At 40.8% G+C, this 25,661-nt stretch overlaps 1 protein-coding gene across 4 annotated transcripts in view; it reads left to right on the top strand.

Moving 5' to 3' along the window:
* The window catches only part of LOC131029091 (eIF-2-alpha kinase GCN2), a 336,054-nt gene that overhangs the window by 38,869 nt on the left and 271,524 nt on the right, over nt 1–25,661 (top strand). For all 4 annotated transcript variants that reach the window (XM_057959493.2, XM_057959495.2, XM_057959494.2 and 1 more), the window contains exon 5: nt 2,812–2,925. In XM_057959493.2, coding sequence (XP_057815476.2) covers nt 2,812–2,925 — 114 coding nt within the window. The remainder of the gene's footprint in view (nt 1–2,811; nt 2,926–25,661) is intronic.

Below are 25,661 nucleotides of genomic sequence, written 5' to 3'. Positions count from 1 at the left end.
TGAAATTCTTTCTGTAAGTTAGCCCATGTAGTCACCTTTTGTTTATCTATGTCAGAGTACCAATCAATGGCTACTCCCCTTAGTGTGGCCGGAAATTGCAGTACCCACTCCGCCTGGTCCACCACCCCATTGGCGGACCAGATGTTCTCACATGTACGGCAATGCCGTACGGGGTCTTCCTTCCCATCTTTGGTGAACTTCGGCAATTTTTGCCGATTCGCCATTATGTTCCTTGGCGGTGGCCCGGTTTGCCCTCTGAAACTCGAATTTGACCCTCCAGGAACTCCTCCTCCAGACACTGGTTCTCCTGAAGGTACTCCGCCAAGATTTGGTCCGTTGGGTCCCACCAAGTTGCTCTGACTACCAGGGTGTGATGAGCCTGCACCGAACAGATTGCTTCTACTACCGTAACCTTGTGTCCTCCCGACACCTTCGATCGCACCGATATCCTCCGTCTCTTTGTTCTGGGTCTCTATCTCGTCTTCTCTTCTGGTCTCGACACCTCTGTATAGTGTGTACGGCTCTACCGTACTCCCGTCATCGATCTCTTCCAATGTTAGGGAGAGGTCCCCCAACTGTTTCCTGGTGGTTTCTATTAGTGTGGAAACTTGGCCCTCGCCAGAGCCATTGCTGTCATTTCCGCTGCTTCCTTCCTCGGTAATCCTCTTGAATCTTCTTCTTCATTGTACTTGTTGCTCGAGAATTAATGCCCGTTGAGTGGCATCAGAGTCCCCTATGTATTCCTTCTTATTTTTGTTCTTATTTAGCAGATTGGGCATTGATCTAAATTCTCCTTATGCAATAGAACAAGACATCATATTGAAAAGAACACTTTTATTAATTCATCCCTGGTATACAATGTATGTCACTACAGTGGGGGTGTTCTTGTTTATTCTCCTCCGCCCATACATATTCAAGGATTATTTATCCCTTGATCGGTTTCATTGCGCTCCTCTTGGCGCTCGTGAAACTCCCGTAGGATTTGCTGGTGTCGGTTCTCCTGATAGGTGTCTTCCCTGTGGTTTTGAAGAGCCAAAAATGCCTATGCCAGAGGGTTGGGCAAGTTGCTCATCAAACGATTTACTGCCGCTTACGCCAAGCGCACTCCACACAGCGTCCTCTGGAACATCCTCGGTGGTGGCTTCCCTTTGTACGTGTGTTTCAATCGCCACCTAGAGAATGCAGTAGAAATCTTTCGTGAGTGCTAGTTCTCCCTCGAACAGTTCTTCAGGCTCTTCGTCAGGGTTACTACTTGTCCCTTCCGCCAATGGTTGTCCCATTATCCATGTGCCATGTAGAATATTCCCGTGCTCCGGATAAATTTCGGCAATGGCGCCAGATGTTTACTCTCTGGGTGAACAGTTTAGAACATACAAATAGAATGCTTAATGAAAGACAATAATGCCACAGATACCAGATAAGATCAAGCAAATATAAGAGATACTATTCCATTCATAATCATGTTTGTTTACAAGTGACCTTCCATGGTATATAAAGGTACTGAAGGGTGTGAGGGGCAACCGTCGCACCCGTAACTACCATCCCTCGGTTACCATACTAACAAAGGCAAGTACTACTTAATTAACTATGGTTTTATTCTCGTACAATATTACCGCCAACAAAGTGAATGAGTTGTTCACACTTTCGGACCCAAAACTTGTTGTTGGGTGTTTGTTAATGATGGGACTTGACAAAGGGTTTCTGCAGAGAAAGCGAGCCCTAGTCATAATAGTGGGGCAAGAATTGTGGGAAGGGATTAAATCATTTCAAACACCAACTCTCTTGCTAATGCTAGGTAGGGTTTCTGTAAGCCTTTTGTTTGGTTCTCACCTTGGACTATTGCTGATTTATAGAGATGGTCTGTTTTTTGAAGCTTCTCTTTAGATTTGTTGCTACCGGAAAATCAAGATTGATAGTGTGGGACAAATGGGAAAATGATTGACAAATTTTTTAAATGTTACCACAAATAGTTGTATCTAAAAGCTTGGAGTAATATGCTATGATCAATTTTTTTTTTGGCCAAATGGAAAGTGGGCTTTAATAAAATTTAGGGAGTTAGGAAAATGAATACAAAAGAGGTGAATGATCATTTTGGGAAGGGTTTGAGTGTATCTTGAATCTTTTGAGGGTTTGATTGTACCAATGAAGTTTATTTCTCAATTTACCTTGATTTTGTGTCCAAGTTCTTAATCAATTTGCCTTGGGATATGTTGTGGACCCTTGTGCTGACTCATTAGTGAATTGGCAATGAAGTGGACCTGAAATGTTACTTTTCTTGTCTTAGGCTGATACTTTTCAATGGCAAGGCAGAGAACTCTAATGGAAGATGTGGCTCCGAAATCTTAAGTTTGGATTGACCACTGAATTACCTTGAATAAGAATTGGGCATAAAAATATGTAAAAGGTCCCATATAAACTGAACTTGCATCTGTCCGATTCTGTGGATAATGATGCGAGTGTAATGCAACGATGTCATAGTGGTGTTCGTTGACAAAGATACACTAGACCAACTATTTAGGTAGAAGGCAGGTATTACTTCATTTCAAATGTTAATCAAATTCTGAAAATATTATCACCAAGAAACAAGATGCTTAACTTTCCACATCAACAATCATGAAATTCCTATATCAATTCCTTGAGAGTTTTCATTGAACCTATTGAAGTGACTCTAATAGATTAGAAATGAGATCTAAATAATTCCAATTGATTCAAAGTTTTTTGGGTTAAGTAATATGTATACATTGAGTAAATGTGGTTTCAACTATTTTCTAAGCAAAAATTATTTTAAGATTGATCCATTTTTTGTGATAGGCAAACTCCCAGGCTCGAGAAGGACGTGTGATGGTGTACAATCTTGTTGAGGCAGCTCAAGAATTTTTATCTAAGATTATTCCAAATGATCAAGATCATGATCGAAATTCAAAGGTATTTTCATGTAACCCAAATATTTAATATTATTGAAAAACTTGAATTATGATAGAATAGCTGTGGGTTTTATTGGGTCAAGTCCTTTAGAGAACATGATTACAAAAAAGCTTTTAAAGCCAAGGCAGTTATAGAAAAAAACTCATTAATATAATCACCAAGCAAAACAACACAGCAGCAATATAACAAAACAAGACCATAACTAAAGGATGGCCAGGGCTACAACTGTTCTGTCAGCCCTATCTACAATCTTAACACTCAGCTCTAGGGAGTCTCACTGCTGAGCTAGATATAACCCTTCTGGAGAAAGGGATGAGGTAGTGAAAACACAAGATACATGGAGATTATTACTACTGGAATGTCCCCTTTTTCTCTTTTCACTATCTTTTCTTTTTTATGGGACATTTATGCTTATGATTCTTATGATCTTGAAGGGAAATGTATAATAACTTCAGACAAGGGTTTACTTAGTAAGTCTTATATAAATGTAAGATGTTCTACCCGACAATAATACAACCTTCTATATCAGATGCAAATTCCAGTATAATGTTCCAAGAAAAATTGGTTATGATATCAAATATAAATTCAACATATAAGAGGTCAGATAATATATATAAATGTGTGTAGAAGTTTCTATATTCGATGTGTTTCACCACTTAGACAATCGATACAAGAATATGTCTTTTGATCTTCTCTTTATAAGATCGCTGCACCTGATTGCCTCCCTTATAACATGCGATTGATTAACTATGTTTTTGATAAAGAGTCAGAATTCAGATCACTGATTGCTCTTCCATTGTATCTGCTTGTGAGTATACAATCTGGAGCTTTCTCTGCTAAGTCTGCTCAGGTTTCATGTGTCTTTTACCTTGTAATGGGGTGGGTAGATACCCCCTCTTACTTGGCTGTCAAAGGCTCAACTGAGTACTTAAGTTCCGATTCAATAATAGTATCCAATCTTTTCCCCCTCCCTGACACTTTTTACAAAGTCTCTTTATAGACTCATCAAGAAGAATAGATAACCTTTCAAAAGGTTATATCTCTTACAAACAAATTACACTTGTTTATTAATTGTGTCTTTTAATTGCTTATTTGTTTAATAATAATCGTTGCTCTTAATGAGCGCCACCTTTTGATATATTAATTACTGCCTTGTCTTTGCTTAAACAAATCACAGTTTTTTTTTAACATAGCTGTTTCGTCTTAGAAACAAATCTGCATAGTCATTACCTTCAATAATATTGCCGTTCTTACAATAATGTTATTAAGGAAGTCGTTTCTAATAATGTGAGACTTATGAACCATTCGTGCCATTTTTCCTTCTTACATAATCATTGCTGCTTTAACAATCAGTCTTGTAGTTGGCTTTGTGAAATATATGGACTGGTTGCTTATTACGTCAAATGAAGTTGCTCAGGAAGAGCTAGGGTATATGGCGTGCGAGTGGGGGATTCGCAGACAGCCGAGTTAGGGTTTCGATGCCCTAGCTCGCGGGTGCAAATCTGCAAGTGTGTCGACGGGGGGAGGGAAGCATAGGAGCGGCAGGGGTGAGCAGTTGCAGTAGAGGCTGGGCAGGGTTCGGCCGAGGGAGTGGAGCGAGGATCGGGGGGCTTCGGGTGGAGCTTTGACCGCGAGCGGTTGGGCTTTGGTTGCGAAGAAAGAGAGAGCCAAAAAAAAGGATCGAGAAATATGTCAGGCGGGAGATCGATCCTATTCTTTGTTCTCGAGCGAGCAAATCAAGATTTTCAGACACCCATCTGCAATAAGTAGAGGCTGGTTAGAAGCATCCAAGAGGCGGCACTTTCATTTTTATTGTTTTTGGAGTTTCAGAAACGCCCTCATTTGAGAGCTTTTGGTAACCCTATTTAGGGTTTGTTTTATTTCAAGTATTACAAGCCTTAATTTGGGGTCTGATCTACTGAGACTCGAGTTCGATAGAAGTGGCACCAGGACTTGAAGAGTGAAGTGGCACGACAAGAAGACAAAGGAAAGAGAAGAAGAAAGACGTTGATTTATTGTGACATTCAGAAGATAATAAGTTGTATTGTCTATATAAAACCCGACACCAGCGACGAAGGCACAAAAACTCGAACTGGAGAAGCCATTAAGCACCGATTGCAATGCAACAGGAAACTGGAAAAATCGAGGGCAAACCGTGAGAGGAAGTTGAGCATTGAGTAACTCAGAGTGATGCAGCGAAACATGCAACGAGGGTTACTAGGACCTGGACCTGTGGGAGTTAGGCAGATTACGTGGCAGCTACATGATGATATATCAAAGAATAGACGCACTTTTGATGGAGTCCAGCGGTTTCCAGGCAGGCACCAGGATAAGGGGAGAGAAAGAAGATTCCTGCTACATCGGTTTGCATGCCGACTAGATCGAACACCACAACCCTCGTTTAACATTTGTGAGGGGACACCACCGTTCTCACATCATTCTTTATCTGAATCGCAGGCTAATCCTGCTAATCTTCCATCATATGTGACTTGGCCAAACAATACCCAGTTGATAAACCCCAAATTCCTTTCAACCCCAAACAAACTCCCAATAAACAACTTGCGTCAAGGAGCACCCTTCAAACCCAAAAAAATTACACAGAGCTAGAGAAAGAAAACCCCTTCCACATTACTTCCCGATCCACAAGCACTTAACTCTGATGCAGAAGGTAATGGGCAATGTCTAAATGAAACAGCTAAAGAGGGTAGTCGGGCTCCAGTCTCGCCAAAGAACAAGATTGCTGCTAACACTGAAAAATGAGGCAAATCTGAAGGTGTGTATAAGATTGTTTTGACGGACCACCTTATTCAGCGTCAAATAGATCTGCTACGCGCCACAGCCCTCATTGGTAAATTTCATTCTACTATTTCCTTTATGCAACTTTCATTATGGGCTAAACAAAATTGGTTGGGCTTGAAGGATATTTTTTTGATGGATAAGCAGTCTCTCTTTTTTATTGCCATTTTTGATTCTAAAGAATATAGAAATTGTGTTCATAGATTTAAGGGATGGTTCTGTAAGGGTATTGGTATTATCACTTTGGCGTGGGTTCCAAATTTTAGCATGGAGTCAGTTCCCCCTCTTTTCATGCCTTTTTGGATTACTCTCCTGGGGCTCCCTCTTGAATATCGTGATCCAGATATTGTGGAAATTTTGGCTAACCAAATGGGTATTTTTATCAAGCACGATCTTATCCCAAATGAATTGGCCCATTTAACCGTTAGGGTATGCTTACTGCTAAACCTCACAAAGCCACTTCCCAAGTCCATTATAATGACTTCCTCCATAGGGAAATGGAATCAAGACATTTGCATACAGGGTACTAGAGATATTGATGACCGTATAGATAAATTGGGTCATTTTAATTCGCAGTGTCAAGGTTCGGGCATTGATGTTGTTAGGGTCTGCAAGGACTTTGTGACTGATTACCATAAATGCTCCTTTTATCAATCTGCTCCATTTCCTCCTTCTACAACAAATGGGACAGCAAGTGTAATTAACTCAACAGAGAGCTCCATACCTCTAAACATTGTTGATAATATAGCAAGACCTTTCCAGGGTGCTCAATCGCTTCAAGATGTTTCTTCAGTCTTGACAAGGGTGCAATTACATGGACCAATAAAAAGAAGTGTTTGCCCTCTCGGGTAAACGGTTAAATGCAGAAAGTAAATGCACAGAACATAATGGAAATACATTAAATAACCAGTCTCTATATTAATTCAACAGTCCATGTACATCAAGTGCTTATAACATTACATTTGATATGACTATCATGATGATACTTCGAAGAAAAGGTACACAATATATAATACCCGAAGGGGTGCGACACAACCGTCGCGACTCCAACTACCTACCCGTCGGCTAACTAACTGACTGCCGTAACTCATTATTACCGACGACAACATAAACATAATATAACAACATAACATAATGATTATTCCCGGCAACAAAGAAGTCGACTTCGACGACTTAATACAAAATAGAGATGAACGGCAGGAACTATTGACGCCAGTCGGGCCCGGATCTTATACACTTGCTGCATCCTCGCCTGAAAAACCTTTTCTGCTACCATCCGATGCTCAAGTGCGGAATTCACCAATATTGCTTCCTTTGCCATCACAGTCCTCTTGTGCCTAACCCAAACTTGTCTGCAAAACATGTTTTTCAGTCTCAACTTCCACCAACTGCTACTCAATTGATACTGTCTCCCTAGCCAATTTGTCCTTGATAGCCACCTGTGCTGCTCTCCCGGCATCCAACTCCTGGGTACGCTGAACTAAGTCTCACGCGACTATTGCCTCCAACTTGGTGGTCAGCTCCTCCCGAGCCCTTTGTGCATCCACCAAGGCAACCTCACGTCCAGCCGAGACATACTCCGAGTTCCTCAAAGCGTACCTATCCTGCCTGGAGGTGGCCACAACCCGCTGGCACAAAGGCTAGGAGACACCTCAAATCCTCCATCACACTCCCCAAAGGCTAAAAACTGAACTGAATAACTCCCTGGTGTCATACAACTGCGCAGACCTGCAATGCCTTCCCTCGAACTCTGTTTGTTCGCAACCTCCAAATCCGTCTCCCTCTACGGCTTATGGCTTCCCGCCAATGCTTAGCGTCAGGCTTCTTTCTCACCGTACGGAACAACCCACACTTACCATGACTTCTCAGATGCCCTTCGCCCAACTCGAAAAAGTGTATTGTAGCTCAAAAAATAAACTGGGGGTCTGGGGCAGCGCCCCAGCGGGGTCGAGGGGCAGCGCCCCAGGTGCACTCCTTGTCGTAGTACAGGGTGGGGTCGAGGGGCAGCGCCCCCGCTGCCAACACCAATTTACAACCCTCAGAACCATACGAAAGTCCATGGCGCACAACATTTCTGTGATATTTTAAGATGCCAAAAACCCTTCTTTTCCACTCTAAATTTCCAGTGTCCTGGCTTCAAACTCCAGCAAATCATTTTAAATCTGGTCGTCGTCGTTTCTTTTTTTTTTTTTTTTGGGCATTGTAATGTCCCCGATGGCACCTTGGCCATACAACCTCCCTGTACGGTCAACAACAGCACTGGCACCTCCGATCGTGCGGCCTACACCCCTCCACCGTACGGCGGACCATGACGATGGAGTGGCTACGCAGCTATGCGGCTTTGTGTGCGGCGTGTGCGGTTGTGCGGGGGTTTATGCTGGGTGTGCGGTTGACCACCGCACGATGGCATCCACCGTCGGTGTCCACCGTACGGTGTTACCACCGCCGGTGGCCCACCGCACGGTGGTCGCCGTCAGTGTTGCCACCGCCGGGGTGGCTCACCGCACGGTGGTCATCGTCGGTGTTACCACCGCAGTACGGTGGTCCGTTCCTTTTTTATAATTTTTCTTTTTTTCTTTTTTTTAATATAATTTTTTGACCGTACGGTCGCTGTCGTACGACCGTACGGTTTTTTAATTTTTTAAATAATTTTTTGACCGTACGGTCACCTGTCATACGACCGTACGTTTTTTTTTTTTCATCTCCTAATTTAGTTGTCTTAGAGAGTCATCTGCTCGGGTCCCCTGTCTCTAGGATTGCCCTTCATCCTTCTCGGTTTTCCTCGCCCGGGAGTTGCCTGCTGTGGTCCTGTGCCTCTTGAGTCGCCTGCCTGGCCTCTCGAGTCCCCTTCCATCCTCTCGGGTGTCCGTTCGGGCTCTCGGGTGTCCGTCCGGCCTCTCAGGTTCCCTGCGCTCTTCGCGTGGTAGGGTTTCAATTTGGGCCCGTTGGTGGCAAGTCTATTTTCAATGGCCATCGGAAGACCTGGAACCACAAATTCTACAGGGACCACGACCTCCTTCCCGTACATAAGAAGAAGAATAATAAAGATTTTGAAGGCAGCGGCCTTCCACACAGGGTTCCAATCGTTGTCGACACAATTGTTCTTTAGATTATCTACGTCGCCAGGGTTTGGGGCGTCTCCCTTCCAATATTCTTTGTATTCCAGCAGGTACACCTCTGTTGGTTGCTCTGGTTCCTCTACTTCAAGCCTGTAGGTTTGGAACATTCCGTAATCCTCCATTTGCCAGTGGAAGAGCCCGTTAAGTGAGCATACCTCATCTTCCGAACATCCCTCCAATTCGAGCACCCCTTCACTGTTCGACTCCATCGCGTTCTTGCCCTTGCTTTCATCGGGACCCCCTTCCCCTTTATTAGAGTCCTCTGAGTCCGAGTCGGAAGAGGCGAGCTCTTCGCCAACATCTTGGGTGTGTAGGTCAATGGTATATTTCCTCCCTCCCTTCTCCATGGAAAGTGTATTTTTCTTCTAGTTGTGGTTTACCCTCGCGTTGATCAACCACGCTCTCTCCAGGATGGCGTCATAGCCTTTCTTCTTCGAGGGAATAACCACGAAATCTAACAAGAATGGTTGCGTACCAATTGTCACTTGCTGGGCCATCAACAGGCCGAGTGGCTTAATGCCGTGTTGGTTCGCTCCCACTAGGTTGAATGTGGGTGGCCACAGGGTGGGCTTCCCCAGCCGCTTCCATGTTTCTTCTGGTAGTATATTCACCCCAGATCCCCCATCCACAATGGTGTCCTTCAGAATGGTCCCATGGATACCCATTTCTACCACAGCTGGGTGTCTACCACTGCTCAAGGCTAGTAACATCGGGTCAGTCGAAGGGCTGACGGAAACCTCCACCTGTGGTGTACTCTTCGAAGCGGTGGCGGGAACCCGTACCTGTGGTGCACTCGACGATGCGGTGGCGGGAACCCGTACCTGTGGTGCACTCGACGATGCGGTGCTTTGCACATTGGTGAGGATGGCAGTCCTCAATTGTGGCATAGAGTCTAGAAGGTCTTTTACCTTTATCGGCACCTCTATCTGCAAGATTTGCCCAATGATGTTATTTTCCGCTTCCGTACGGGATGATGTACTCGCCACCTCGTTGTCCCGTCGTTCGATCGTCATCTCACGTTCAATATTGGCCTTTGCCTCCCGTAATCTCTCCTCCGTACGGGGGTCGGGATAAGTGGTTTTTTTCGTCTGGGCGCAGGTGATCGCCAGTACTTCTTTCTCACCAGTCTTCTCAGCCTTCTCAATGTTGAGGAGATTAACCCCTGCCTGCGGGCAATTTGCGTCCTCATGGTCGCCTGGCCCACACCAACGGCAGAGGTGCTGAGGGGTGGCTTCCTTCATGCAATCACGGGCGAAGTGTCCCCACTGATTACAGGCCCTACATTGGATAATTGGCCGGCCCTTGGCGTCATACTGGATACGGCTTCTGTTATTATTATTGTTGCTATTCCTTCCGCCGCCGCGTCTGTTGTCCCGGTATCCTCCAGATGATGCCGTTGTGTTAGTATGTTGGCCAGTACTCGTTGGTGCAGATGTTGTGGCCTGCTCCGTGAACAACACTTGGTTCATTTGCGTACTTCAGGTTTTCATGTTGTATGGGCACTCCTTGGTGGAGTGTCCCATCACTTGGCAAATCTCGCAGAATGCCTTCTTTTGGCAAGTACCCTTTGTGTGCCCTTCCTCTTTGCACTCAGTGCACCATATGTCCCCTTCGTTCCGACTAGTGCTTCTCATTATTTTGAATTCTTTTCTCATTCGCTCCATGTCTTTCTGGAGCGCTTGCACCCATTTGCTAGCCTCGTCGTCGTTGCTGCTTTCCTGTGAAGAGTCATCATCCTCGGATGAGGATTTATTACTTTTCTTCTTCTTCGATGTTTTGTGTTCGCTCTCTAGGTCCATCGCCCTATTATAAGCGTCATCATATGACGTTGGGGGTACAATTTTCATCTTCCTCCGTAGGGAGGATTTCAACCCTTCAACGAACCATCGTTTCTTCAATCCATCTGCGGGTTGGCTTTCCATTTTACCCAAGAGTTCTTTCAGCCTTCGACTGTATGCCCGTACTGTCTCCCTGGTACCTTGTTTGGTACTGTATATCTCCGTTACAATTTCTTTGTCATCACGGAGCAACTGAAACTCCCCCGTGAATTCCTTTTGTAGATTGGCCCACGTGGCCACTTTTTGCTTGTCCACATCGGAGTACCAATCTATGGCAACTCCTCGTAACGTGGCTGGGAACTGCTGTACCCAGTCATCCTGGTCTGTTACTCCGTTGGCGGACCAAATGGTTTCACATGTACGGCAGTGCCGTAAGGGGTCTTCCTTACCCTCCCCTGTGAACTTTGGCAATTTTTGTTTACTCGCCATCCCACCGCTGGGTCTCGCTCCTCTAATTCCTTGTGTGCTTGTACCTGGCGATCCTCCGCCTCCTGCAACTGAACCTCCACTCGTGGGTCCTCCGGAAAAAGTTGTTGACACCAAACCAAACAAATTGCCTCCCGTACGATACCCTTGTGCTCCCTCGGCACCTTCGGTCGTACCGTCACCTTCCGTTGTCTCCCTCCGGTTGTCCTCTGAAATGGACAAATTCTTTAGCAAGTCTCTGGTAGCGTCGATCAGGTTTAGACTTCGCCTTGTTTGTTCCACCAACTCTTCGCGGCTTCCTACCCTACGATGGTATTCTGGCGAACTGTAGAGTTCTCCTTCGGCACCCTCCGTGACTCCTTCTGGCAGCCCTACAACAGTGTAGACAGTGTAGTTCTCTCCGTCTATCTTTGCCTCCGCAACCTCAGTGACACCTCCTTGGTTCCCTTCGGGCAACCCCTCGGCCGGTCGTCCCTCGGCAAGCTGCCTTAGCCTACGCCTTCGTTCTATCTGCTGTCTGAGATTCAATGCAGTTTGTGCCACTTCCCATTCGTCACTCTGTATCTTTTTATTTTTGTCCTTATTTAGTCTATTGGGCATAAGTCACTTCCATACACAGCAACCACACGCCATGTACACAAAAAAACTTTTATTATTTTTATTTTTTATTTTGCCTTTCGGCCACAATTTATATCAGCATTGTGCCGGGATTCTTACAGGGTTCAATTTCCCCTTCGCCTCTTGTTCCATGTGCGCGTCGTCGGTCTCTGGGTTCATCTCACCGACGGGTAGGCCCATCGCGTCGGTGCGCCATCCGCGTCTTCCGTTCCCGAGTACGTCTAGGCAACGACGTCAAATGTTTGCCCTCTCGGGTAAACAATTAAATGCAGAAAGTAAATGCACATAACATAATGGAAATACATTAAATAACCAGTCTCTATATTAATTCAATAGTCCATGTACATCAAGTGCTCATAACATTACATTTGACATGACTATCATGATGATACTTCGAAGAAAAGGTACACAATATATAATACCCGAAGGGGTGCGACACAACTGTCGCGACTCCAACTACCTACCCGTCGGCTAACTAACTGACTGCTGTAACTCATTATTACCGACGACAACATAAACATAATATAACAACATAACAAGAAGCAGGTAGTAGCTCTTTCCTCGACAGAAGCAGAGTATTGGGGAATTGTTAAGGCAGCATGTGAAGCAGTTTGGCTTTGAAGGTTGCTTTCTGACATCAAAATGTCTCAAGTAGGGCCTTGACCCTTGTACTGTGACAATCAAGGGGTGTTGAAACTTGCCAAGAATCCAGTCTTTCACGAGTGAACCAAATACGTAGAGCTTCATTGTCATTTCATTCACCAGCTTGTTGAAGATGGAACCGTGGTCTTTTAGCATGTTCCAATTGCGGACCAGACTACAAACATTCTCACCAAGTCTTTGAGTTTGGACAAATTGTAAAATTTAGGGGCAATTTGGTGTAGTTGATAGGATGACCATTAAGGGAGGATATTAAAGTATTTATTATGTTATTTAATGGTCATTAAGTTAATTAGTTAGATAGTTTCTAATTTCGTCTTTGTTCTTGATTGTTTCATTTAGAAACATCGTAATGTAATTGCTTATATGTAATTCATTTCTCTTCATTAGTAGATTATGCAATTACCATTCCAAATTAACCTTTGGTGCAAACAAGTAGACCAAATAATCTTTTCAATTAATAGTCAAAATTCTAAAAGGATCAACAAGGGACATTACAGTGGTATCAAAGTTAGTGAACTTGCCAGCATTTGGGTAAATGTCGAAAAGCTTGATTAATCATGGCAATAGAAGATACCAAACCATTAGCAAGATCGCTATATGAAGCTGACCACAAGCCTAGCACTTAGTTGCAATCAAGGGATGATATCTTGAACATGCTTAAATTTGGCAGAAGAATGTTTGATACACATTGAGTCATCCTCTGAAGTGTTAGATATAGCCTTGACTTGTACAATGACCACCTTGAAACAACACAAATGGTTGAGGCATCATGATGAGGATATCAAATTGTTGGTTACCTCTTGTTTAAGTGGGGTAATGAGAATTTTGGTCCCTCTAACTCCCTATGATGACAATACGACGAAAGAGGTAGTATACCTACTTGTAGATAGTTTCAAAGATCTTGGTGACACTAGTAGTACACATTATTCAAGAAGGGTAACCATACTAAGGATGTTTGTGGAAATCGGGTCAATTATCTTCTTTTGGACTTGGGGTTGCAAGATCTAGTCTATGACATGTTCCATCATTTCTTCGCCATGATCAAGGACACCCATGATAATGATATTTTTGCAGCCATGAAAGATATTCTGATTCTAACTATCAATGAGAGTGAGGTTATTCCCCAAACCATCACATCTATGCTGTAGATAGTTTGGAAACAAGAATGGACTCTCTCTTCATCCGCATATACATTATTCCATGAAGTTTTCAAACAATGTGAGGACAAACTCAAACCTCACTTGAATAAGGAAGAACAAGAAAGAATCGAGTTAGAAAATGAAGGGAAAGAAGATTCTCCAAATCTTTCCTTAGTTGTACATGCAAAAAATAATGATTATAACATACAAGTAGAGGAATTAGTTTTTGACACTTATAAAGAAATGGAATCTGTTGATTCTTCATGTGCTTCTTCTATCACAAATAAAATGGGTACTTGGATTTATGTGGGTTATGAGACAGCCACTAATGCGGAGTCAATACACGAGGAGCTAGCAAAAAATGATAATGACTTCACATTTGCTGTAGGTGATGACTTCCTTCATTTCAATGTTACAAGAGGTTTCTGGCTTGAATACCAAATTAATTCTATGAAGAAAAATGCATATGAAATCCCTTTTGAAACTGAAATTGCTCTTACTCCATCTCAAGGAACATGCTTTGAGGATAATGTAGAAGGGATTGAATCTAGTAATCACAAATCAGATAATTTGAAGCTACTTCGAGATAAGGATGTTGATCATAATTCTTCTTCACCTCTTGAGGAGTATGTTGTATCCCCTAATAAGTCAATGGTTATGGATGAGAGGATTGATCTTTCAAATGAAAGTGAGCTAGAAGATGCATTGTGTGATAGTTCTAGTCTCCTTGAGGAGAAACAAAAAATTGTGACATTAAAAGATGAAAAAACAGTTATGGGTCACATAAGAGACAATGGAAAGAAATGTGTCAACAAGAGCACAAAATTTATTGAAGGATAAAGACAAGCAAATGAGAAAACTCTTTGTGGAGGCAATGGCAAGCAAATAACCAGGGAAATTAATGGATGGTGCTGAAGAGGTGGAGAGGACTCTACAATTATGTGAATGGTGGAATGAGAAAGCTAAACATGCCAAGATGATAGCTTCTCAAGCAAAAGAGAACTTGCAGAAAATATAGCCAAGGCATGGACACTTGGATGAACAAGAGATGAGTTTTCAGACTAAGTATTGTAATTCAGATATTGCACCAATATGTCCACACACCCATCCACCTAGTTAAAATTCTCAACACCTAACGTTGAAGGCTTTGGAGGTTCATACACCAAAAGAAGAGAGTGTGAATAAATTAGCAGTTAGATCACAAGTCCTTAGACCTATAGGAGCAAAAATAATCTAAATTGATATATGATCAACAAGCATTACAAGAAGCAAAAAATCAGGATGTAGTGACTAAACAATTTAGGGAGCAAAAGAACAAAAGAGGGACTAAGGAGATAAAAGAACTAGACAACATCCATTAAACCTATGACAATTGTCCTAAAGAATCAGCTAATAGAAGTTGGGACCAGCAAAAAGGTAGCAATGATGGTGGGAGCAAGGATAACTTTTGGGTTGTTGATAATTCCCCTTTTGAAGTTGAAGCAAATGCAACCTATGATAATCCTCTTTTCGATTTGGATAATAAAGCTACTCTGGAATCCTGTAACGAGGTTGAAGTCAATCATAGAACTTGGTATCCAGGTACATTTTCCACTAATGAAGTATTGAGGCAAGATGGGAGTTGTGGGACAAATCACTTTCCAAACAAATTGCAAGAGATTGTAACTCACAACAGGTCAATTCACTCTTTTGATCAACAATCAAATATTGGGTGCTTAAGTTTGGTTAAAAGAAGAGCTTTATGGCAGCTAATTGTGAGATATCCCACAAGTACAATTCAAATTCTTGCCTCCACCATAGTGAACAATTATCTATGCCCACATTTTAGGGTATTGCTATACATGTCTGCCTATAACTCTATGATGATTGCAATAGGTTGGAAAACTTGGAATTTTCCTCTTGACACCTTGAGGAATCCCTTTATGCATTCTAGTTTGGAACTAAACAATGAATACTTCTTGAAACTTCAAGAGAGGAGTATGTTGTTTGGGTATGAGAATGAAATTGATGTAATTAGAGTGGCACAACGTCAGCATGATGGTACTTTCCTAAGGCTGATTTGGAATCTTGGAATTGTTTGGAATTCAAAAGTTGTTGAAAATAAGACGATCTATGATGAATATAGTAAAAGTGCTTAACAAGATTATGTTTTGAGTAGATTTTGCTATTAACCGTGGGACTCGGGAATTTATATGATTGGAAGATTGCACGGATTGCTTCATAATATGATAGAGTTAGACAAACTTTGTGAGTTTAGTTACAATAGCATGAAGCAAAGTGTAATATCCCCACAATTGTTTTTTGATAATTTCCAGTTTACAACACAACAAGAATCCATTAGGGTTAGCAAATGAAAAATACATTAATACTGAAAATGCAACCCTTCCACTTTCTCATCACCAAGTACCCAATCTGGGAAGGTGAGAGCATACGGTGTTGAGGGGATCGTTTGCTTCAAATCACTGGAAATTATTACAATGCTTGGGTGGCAAGCCAACCCCTTCTGCTTATTCAACGAGATATTGAAAACATTGAAAATCACTTGGTGGTAAACCGGCCAAGGACAAGCTAAGAAACTGAAAATACAATCACTCAACGGCTTATTCAGCGGGAGGACTAGGAATGAAATTAACAATCACCTCTACCGCTTATGCAGCAGGAGGACAATATTACAAAATGCAGATATAGGTGGTGTTGTCCTCAATTTTTGATTTCAAAAATTGGACTATCACATAGAAATTTTTGTTTAAAAATGAAAATTTTTACTTTATGGAACGCTTCCCGAGGCAGAAATTTGCCCCATCCTTGGACTAGATCAATCGTTGATCCATCCCCAAGCTACGTTTCGAATTTCGTCGCGTTTCGAGTCCGTTTGCTATGTTTTTGCTTCAATGTAGGGGAATTTTTCGATGATTACCAATAACTGGTAATTTGTTTTTCAAAACCCTTGAAGCTTTTAGGCTTGTAGGGGAATTTTTCTCCAATTGCAAGTTTTTATAAAACTTGTAATGGGGGTTTTAAAACCCCCATTACCAGTAGCTTGACTTTAAGTGTTTATAAAACTTGTAAATGGGATTTTAAAACCCCTTTACATGTCTTTATAACTTAAAGTTGTTTTGATAATGTTAAAATAAAACTTGTAAATGGGATTTTAAAACCCCTTTACATGTTTTAAGTGAAATCACTTGTAAAGGGAATTCTATTTCCGTATTACAAGTAATTTTACTTGTAATTTCTTTTCTAAAACCCGAAATTTGCCTTAAAGGCAAAAATATGAACATTTTGTAAAACTTGTTGTTTTGTTTCTAAAACCCGAAATTCTTCCATGCCATTGCAAGCTGATTTGGGTTTGAATTTTTTGGAGGAAATTTAGGGATTCCTTCCAAGTGTGGATTTCTTGCATCTTTGAAGGATTCAAAACCAATTTTTTGTGCATTTGTGCAAACTGTTTTTCGCCATTTGTCTTCTTGAAGTCGTTTTTTTCTGAATCATGCATTTATGCGTTTTGCTATGATTTGGGGGATTGAATCCATCTATTCTCAAGGCGTTTTTGGCTCTACCATAAATGTGTTGGATTCTAAGCTTTGATCAAACCATTTTATATGCATTTATGGTTTCGGATTTGCAAAAATGGCCCTAAAAAACAGTCACGTGTTTTGCTAAGTTAAGCACTCTTCACCTTTGAGGTATGCTTACAATCCTAAGTCTTTTTTGCTTTGTCTTGTGATTAATGATGAATGAAATCAGTTTCGAACCATTTCATTAGCATTTTTACATGGCATTTTTATAGCAAATCGGTTTTTCTATTGTCACAATGCGTGGCTAATTTTATTCCATTTTTTAAATTCTATTTAAAGGGCTTCATCTTCCATGTTTGATTGATTCTTCAAGTTTGGATCTCTTCTCAACTTTGCAAGGTAATTTTTATTTTTTCCCTTTCTTTCTTATTTCTTTCCTTGCATTTTCTTGTTTAATTTTAGTTTTGTTCATGTTCATAATGGGTTTATGAGAGGAAATTCCCCATTTTACAAAGAAATTTGTAAAGTAAAGTTGTTCTTCCCCTTTGGAATTTCTCCTTCTTTACTTGCATTCGGGTTTTAAAAACCCGATTGCAAGTAAGAGGAAAATTAGTGTTCTTCCTTTTTTGGACAAAGACTTAACCTTCTTTGGTCCAAAAAATCAAGTTTCAAAATAAGAGAGATGTGTTCTTCCCAATTTGCAATCTTTCCAATTTGCAAAGAAGTTTGCAAGTGTAAAAAGTTCTACCTCTTGATGTGTTCTTCCCTTTTTGGACAAAGACTTAACCTTCTTTAGTCCAAAAATCAAGCTTCAATGATTAAAAAAATCAAGTTCTTCCCAATTTTGGGTTTTGAAATCCGGATTGCAAGTTGAAAGTTCTTCCCATTTTTGCATGGCAAAGTTCCAAGTGATCTTCTTGAAATTGATTTTTACCTATCCGCTTCCAATTCCCTCATCTGTACTTATCATCTTCGTCATTTCCTGCATGCCTAAATACCATTTTTTCATCCATTCCTTCGATTTTCAGTTTGTAAATAAGTTTGCATTTGGATTTAGAAAACCAATTGCAAATGTGTTCTTCCCAACTTCCAAACTGAAAATTCATTCTCCTTTCATTTATTCATGCTTCGTGTTTTGCGAGTGTAGTTGCATTCGGAATTTGGAAACCCGATTGCACGTTTGTACTTCCCTCTTGTGTACTTGCAAAACATGTTTCAAAACCCGAAATAAGTCAAAAGCTTATCTTTCCACCTCTTATATTTCCTCTCACAAAGCCAAAGGTCGAAAGTTGAACTTTCCCATTTGGAGGAGTAAAAATGTCTAAAGATACTGACTTTGATATTGCCTTGATACTCTTGGATTTACATTGCAGCGTTTCCAGGTTTTTCAGATGACAGATGTACCATCATCTCCTACTCCAAAAAAGATGAAATACAGGTATGACAAATACCAAAATGAAGTTCCGCAGTCATAGGTTTCCTCCTCCCTTGATTATATCAAGGATACTGAGATAGGGCATGTTGACATGTCCGAATTCATACAAAGGATTGAAGATCCGAAGGAGGGGGACATGCAATGGTTGTTGGACAGCCATATCCATCATGCCGCATCCTTTCCAGTTGCTGCCCTAGAACCGGAATTTGTTCTAGCATCTGCCCATCATTTTGATAAAGAGACACGAGTTATTAAAAATGATGATGGAGAAGTGATCATTCACCTGGATGCAGAAGCTATCGAGAGGGTTTTCAAAATACCTTTTGAAACCATCTATATAGAGATCTCCAAGCAAAGTGCAGCTGAATACTTTGCCAAAAGGGAGAAAGACTGTAAGCGTCATATCAACAAATGGATTCATGAACCTCGCATTGCGCTTACCAGATGGGCTAAGTTATATCGATCTGATTTCATGAATGAGATCAGCGATACTATTACCCTTCTGAGTCGTATGATGGGATTGGAACATTCCAATGTTTTTGAACCTTGGATGTACCAATTTATTATGTTAATAAGGCAGTCTCAGGACATTTGTTGGGGTGAGCTCATCAGTGATGCTTTGTGTGAACAACTTGCAGTCATCCCTACTACTTTCACCTTCTACATGAATTCATGTCTCGTGTATATCTCTGCGTCACTTAGACATTTCCCAGGTCTTTCTACCAAGGGTGACCGCATGCTAGTACCGGTTTGGGAATACTATGATCAGTTGCCTCTAAGATCAAGTAGGTCTCATTTCAGAAGGGTTCAGGACGCTTTCTTTGGTCATTACCTGTGTCAATTTGACAAAAACCTGAAGAACAAAAGAGTCTCAGATGAAGCATGGGAAAGGGTGAAAGAATACGTTTGTTTGTTTCTCCAATTTCCAACTTTTACCTACATGAGAGTTGGATGCTATGGCGGGCAGCCTTATATGCTCCCACGATACCCAACCGATAGATTATTCTTATGGAATTGGGAAGACAGATCATGGCTGTGCATACACATCAGTCAGTCAAGCACAAGGTTGGCATGGGTATTTCTTCCAACAACCCATTGAAGATTGGTCAATATTCTCTAATGACTTCAATCAAGGCCAAGGCTATGGAGATTGAGTTGCAGGAAATCAGACTCAAAAGATTCAAATCTAGAGCTGATTTCGATTATCGAGGCATGAAGGAAAAGATCAAGAAGACCTTCATCCATGTGCATCGGATAGAAGATATCTGGGTTGATCTCTGTACGGATAAGGAGATTCGCAAGATGGATTACTGTCGACTCACTGTAGAACAGATTGTGGATCTAAACCTCGTGGACGTGCCACAAGGGATGATTGATGATGGAAACATTCTTGATTTTGAGTTTGTCGATCAGAATGTTGATGAGGCTCCACTTCCTTCTATCCATTGGTCCCATAAGGAAAGCACTTCTATCTTGGATAGATTTCAGTCAATTCTTGCCAATACCAATACTCGGCTTAAGAACAATGGTGTTAAGCTCATTAAGATTAAGGTTGGGAAAGAAGATGATTCTACAGGTCCTCTTAGGCGGAAGTCTGAAATTCAACTGGACAATAAAGAAGGTGCATCCTCTTCTAGTACGAGGATCAAACTGCGAGTCAACCGTGCAATGGTGCATCCTCCCTAGGAAATAATAGTCCAAGGCAAGGAGAAGCCACAACTGGAAATTCACGTGATTGATCCTGAAGCTTCAGAGGAAGAAACTCAATTTGATAATGCTCCTCAGTCGCCTTCTACAGAGTCCCCACATAATTCTCTTTCTTCACTTCCTATTGAGGTACCCGTGCTTCCTCCTGTGATAGATGTAAATTCTCAATTAGCCCCTATAGTTTCAGAATCTCCGCAGGACGTTCTTCCACTTTTAGCAGCAGAACCATCTCAAAATCGTTCTCAGGAAAATTTGCTGAATATCTTTTCAAATGATCCTTCATATGTACCTTTATCTGATATTGATACTTCTATGACCTGTTTTGATGAGTTCATGACATCTTCATCACATCTTGTCGTCACTCAGCAGACTATGGTGGCTATTCAGACAGACACTTCTCCCAAGGTCACCACAGTTGTTCAAACAGAAACTGCTTCTCCCTCTTTCCCAGAGTTAGAGTTAATGGCTTTACCTCCATGGCTCAGTGCCTTCACTGCGAAGAGGAAGAAGCAGGTGATCTCACCTGATGCCTTTGACTATCAACAGTTGAAACAATCAAAACCTAAGGCTGTTAAGAGGGCAAAGACAGTTTTGATTGTGACCGTTGATGAAAATCGAATGAGAGTGGCAGAAATCGCTGAACCAATATCAGATAAACCAGTTGAAGAAATGCAAGCAGTTGATTATCGGATCACAAAAGTGCAACTGGGTAAGCAGACTCATGAGGTTGTTAAACAAGATGCTCAGCAAACAGTGGCTACATTGGTACAATGGTATGATGAGGTTCTGACCAAGAAAGATCAGTTGGAAGTAGAGAATCAAAGACTCATGGCAGCCATCTAAAGTATTACTCAACCTTCAAATGGAGAAGGCCAAGTACTTGTTTCTTCCAGGGCCAGTGAACCAATCCAAGGTATCGAGAGAGCTGCCCAAAAGGTTCAAGCCTTAGACACCTGGGTTGATCAATTGCATGACTTATGTTCACAAGTCATAAGACAGGTATTTGAAACAATGGTTAAATTGGAAATCATTGAAGATAAGTTGAATCAAATCTTGGGTGCTTTCAAACTAAATCTTGAGAAGGTTGAGAGAAATTTAATTTCCTGGCGAAAGATGCCTCAACAACAGTTGAGCGTTCTTCAGGTGCATGATGTAATTCCTTCCAGAGTCATGTACATTGAATATGAGGAACTTCTGGAGAACAAATCCTTTGTTCTCAAATCACTCATTGAAGAAATTGATGAGACCTTAAAGTTGCGTGAAGCAGTCTTTCAAGATATTACCTCCCACTGTAAAAAGGCATCCTGGGACATTCTAAATCAGAATGATGAGTTGCTGCTCGAGGAAGAAGTTCTTGCAGATCTACAACTCAAGATTCATGATGAATGGAGAAGTGAGCAATTTTCAGTCGCTTCCATTCAAATATTGATTAAGTATCAAACTGAGTTGCAGGAAATCCGGTCCGCATTGGAAAAGGGCAACTCCACGCTATGCCAATGCCATGATGTCGTCGTAAAGACTAGGGTGGTGGCTATGAACACTCATGAACCAGATCCTGATGAATTGCAGAAAGTTATTCAGAAGTTCGAATTGTTCATGTCTTCAAGAGGTGCAACTTAAGTGTTTTTAACACTTGGTTGTAAAATTTCAAAATTGTAATTTCAAAATTGTAGTTTCCCTTTCGACAAGTTTACTTGTAAAAACATTTTTGTAATTGCAAGTTGTCATCTCTTGCATTTTTGTAATTACAAGTAGGCAGGTTACAAGTCAATTTGGAATAGGACTTGTAACCTTGAATAAGTCATAATTAGTTGTTGAATAGGTCTTGGTGGTTGAGGGGATTTCTCAAGTTAGTTGGGATTCTCCCACCATTTTCTCAAGGCTCCTCTCCTATAAATAGAAGAGAGGGTCTATTGTAATTTTTTTTATCTTTTGGAAAGCAAGCAAAAACTCTGCCAAATTTACAGCAAGAAGTCTTTCAGCTTATGTATGTGAATTGAAAGTTTTGAATAATAATAAAGAAGGATTACTCAAGTTTTGAGTCTTTGAGCTCTACATGTTTGAGTTTGAATATTTTTATCTCTTCCATGCAAAGTATTTCTAAAGGAGCTTAGTTTAATCTGATTTGAAGTCTTTGAGCTGCAAGTAGAGAAGATTAATTAAAATAGGAAAATCTGTAGAAGGAACAAGAAGTTTTTGAGCTTGTGTCTATTCTTGAGGAAAAATTATTGTTTGATAAGAAATAGCAGCAAGTCTTTGAGCTTGCATTAGTTCTTGTCTTTGTGTTGAAAGAATAAATTATTCCAGTCTTTGAGTGGTTGTCTTTTATTCGTTGTAAATTTAGTATAGCAAAGGGTAGATAGGACTTCCAATAGTCAAGTCTTTGAGCTTGATATTGCTGTCCCGTCCCGAAGGAAGTGACGGGAGTCTTTGAGCTTTCAGGAAACTTCATTTCCTTTCTCTCGTTTTCATTTGAAGTTGTTACCATTATTATATATTTTCTTGCTATCACTTTTCTAAGGAGAGAAAAGGATATAGGCTTCCTTGAAGAAAGAAGGAAGACTATTGTCCCATCCTGTTTTTTTTTCAGTTTTAGATAGATAGGGGGAGCCTTCCCTTAATTATGAGAGTTTCATACTCACACAACTGTGGTTGAAGCCACAATTTTGTTTGCTTTCATGAGTGTACAAACTTTTCAACCAACAGGTGGCAAGCTAGCCTCTTCTACTTTTTCAGTGGGAAATGAAGAGCAATTCCAAATAAACTTGCTGATAGTACTACTATTCAGCATTACAATAATTATCATGTTTGCAACAAAGGTAAATCACTGAACATAGCTGCACATATTGCTCAATCAGCTCCACAAGTTACAAGGGACTCACCACACAAGAAAAACACTCCAAACTCAGAAATCTCTAAATCTGATAAACTCCCAGCACGCTGAAAACACACAGACCAGCAACACCAAATCCCACCAAAACACTCACAACTCTTTCAATTTTTAACATGAGACTGAAAGCATTTGACTCCTAGGAGGTAGGCGATCAAACCTAGAACAACAAACTACAACAAACTGACCCAAATACATTATGCACACATCCCAAAGCACTCAGCCACATGGTACGACCAGCTAAGGGGACGATTTGCTAAAATAAAATCCAAAACACCAATTTAAGCTCTATAGACTCACAAATTGTATTGCTCTAACCAGACAAAGAGATAGAGGAAATACCCAGAACGAGAAGAATAACACACAGAGACCAGCGACCAATAATCTACTTCAACACACTTACACAACCAGCAACCTGAACACTCAAAAAACACTCCAAACATCAAAAATTAATACGTAAATCTGCAACATTGTTCTTCAATCCACTCTTCTAAATGAAGAGCAGTGTTTGGCTCGACTAGTTGCTGTCTTGCAAGCAAGAAATCAAGCATTGGCTAGGAGGTATGCATTCTCCAAAGCTTCATTCGAAATTTTGGCAGCACTTCATTATAATTTTTCATGGATACCCAATGAGAAGCCCAACACTCATATTTATAGACTCTGGCGGCTCAAATTCAAATTCACATGGCGCCCAAATTCTCTCATTTCATTTGCATTTCATTTCATGACACTCTTGTTGGTTGAAAATTTTGTACACTTGGGGAAATATACAAAATTGTGGTTTCAACCACAACGTGGGAGTAAAACTCTCCTAATTAAGGGAAGGCTCCCCCTATCTAACTACAACTTTGAAAATAAAATAGGATGGGACAACAATCTTTCTTCTTCTTTCAAGAAAGACAATATCCTTTTCTCTTCACAGAAAAGGATAGCGATTGAATATAAACAGCAGTAACCACTTTCAAATGAAATGAGAGAGGAAATGAAGTTTCCTGAAAGCGCAAAGACTTCCGTCACTTCCTTTGGGACATGACAGAAATATCAAGCTCAAAGGCTGGATTATATGAAATCCTATCTGCCCTTTTTTATACTAATGCTATAAAGAACAAATTATAACATCTCAAAGACTGAAATATCTTATTCTTTTCTACTTAAAAGAATGGGAAATAGTTTAAGCTCAAAGACTTTCAACTATTTCTCACAAAATCTACTCCTAAATTCTCTTAAGAACAAGTGAAAGCGCAAAGACTTGCAGCTTTTCTCAATAGAACTTCTACTTTAACTAATTTAATCTTCAATACTTGCAGCTCAAAGACTGCAAATCAAATTCGATTAAGTTCTCAAAGAAACACTTGCAAAGAAGGAGATATGGAACACCAACTCAAGAATGTAGCACAAAGACTCAAAGCTTGAGTAATTTTCTTGTATTCCTTTCAATCTTTCAATTTACACATAAAAGTTCAAAGACTTCTTTGCTGCAAATTTGGCAGAGTTTTTACTTGCTTTCAAAAAGATAAAAATTACAATAGACCTCCTCAAGTATTTATAGGAGAGGAATCATGAGAAAAAGGTGGGAGGATCCCAACTAACTTGAGAAATTCTCTCAATCACCAAGACTTATTCAATAACTAACTAAGACTTCAATAACTAACTAAGACTTATTCCAACTACAGTCCTAATTGAACACAACTTGTAGTTGCCTTACATGTAATTACAAAAGTGCAAGTAATGAGTTAACTTGCATTTTACAAAAATACTTTTACATGTAACTTGTCGAAAGGAAAACTACAACTAAAGCTTACAAAAGTGGGAAAATACAACTAAGTGTTGAAAAACACTTAAGTTGCAGCACGTGAAGACACAAATCCTTTAAACTTCTGGATGATCATTTGTAGTTCCTCAGGATCCAGTTCATGGGTGTTCTTGGCAACAACCATGGTCTTCACGATAGTATCATGACACCGAAGGAGCGCAGAGCTCTTTTTATCCAGGATGGACTAGATTTCATGCAAAAAGACTTAGTGTTTCATCAACATTTGAATTGAAGCGGCCGAGAATTGTTCGCTCCTCCATTCATTATGAATCCTCATCTGTAAATCAGCAAGAACTTCTTCTTCTGGAATCAGCTCTCCATCCTGACTAAATATGTTGCAAGAGGCCCTTTCACAATGTGAGACAATATCTCGGAAAACTTCACCCCGGAATCTCTTTGCATCACCGATCTCCTCAATGAGGGATTTAAGAACAAGGGCCATGTTTTCCAAAAGCTCTTCAAATTCCAAGTACATGACCCTGGAAGAGATGATGGCATGCTCCTGTAAAACACTCAGCTGTTGTTGGGGCATGGTATGCCAGATTGTCAAACTTTCTTCAACACTTTCCATATTCTTTTTGAAAGTATCAGAAGCCTGATCCAGTTTCTCCTCAATGGTTTCCAACTTAGACATCATCTGAAAAATGCCTTTCATTACCTGTGCACATAGATCATGAAGCTGATCAACCCAGGAATCCAGTGCTTGTACCTTTTGAGCAGCCCTTTCCACTCCACGAATTGGTTCTTTGGAACCAGAAGAACCTACAGAGTTAC

The sequence above is a fragment of the Cryptomeria japonica genome, chromosome 5 (genome assembly GCF_030272615.1).
Source record: "Cryptomeria japonica chromosome 5, Sugi_1.0, whole genome shotgun sequence".
Taxonomy (NCBI): Eukaryota; Viridiplantae; Streptophyta; class Pinopsida; order Cupressales; family Cupressaceae; genus Cryptomeria; species Cryptomeria japonica.
This window is presented reverse-complemented; position numbering and strand designations above follow the sequence as displayed.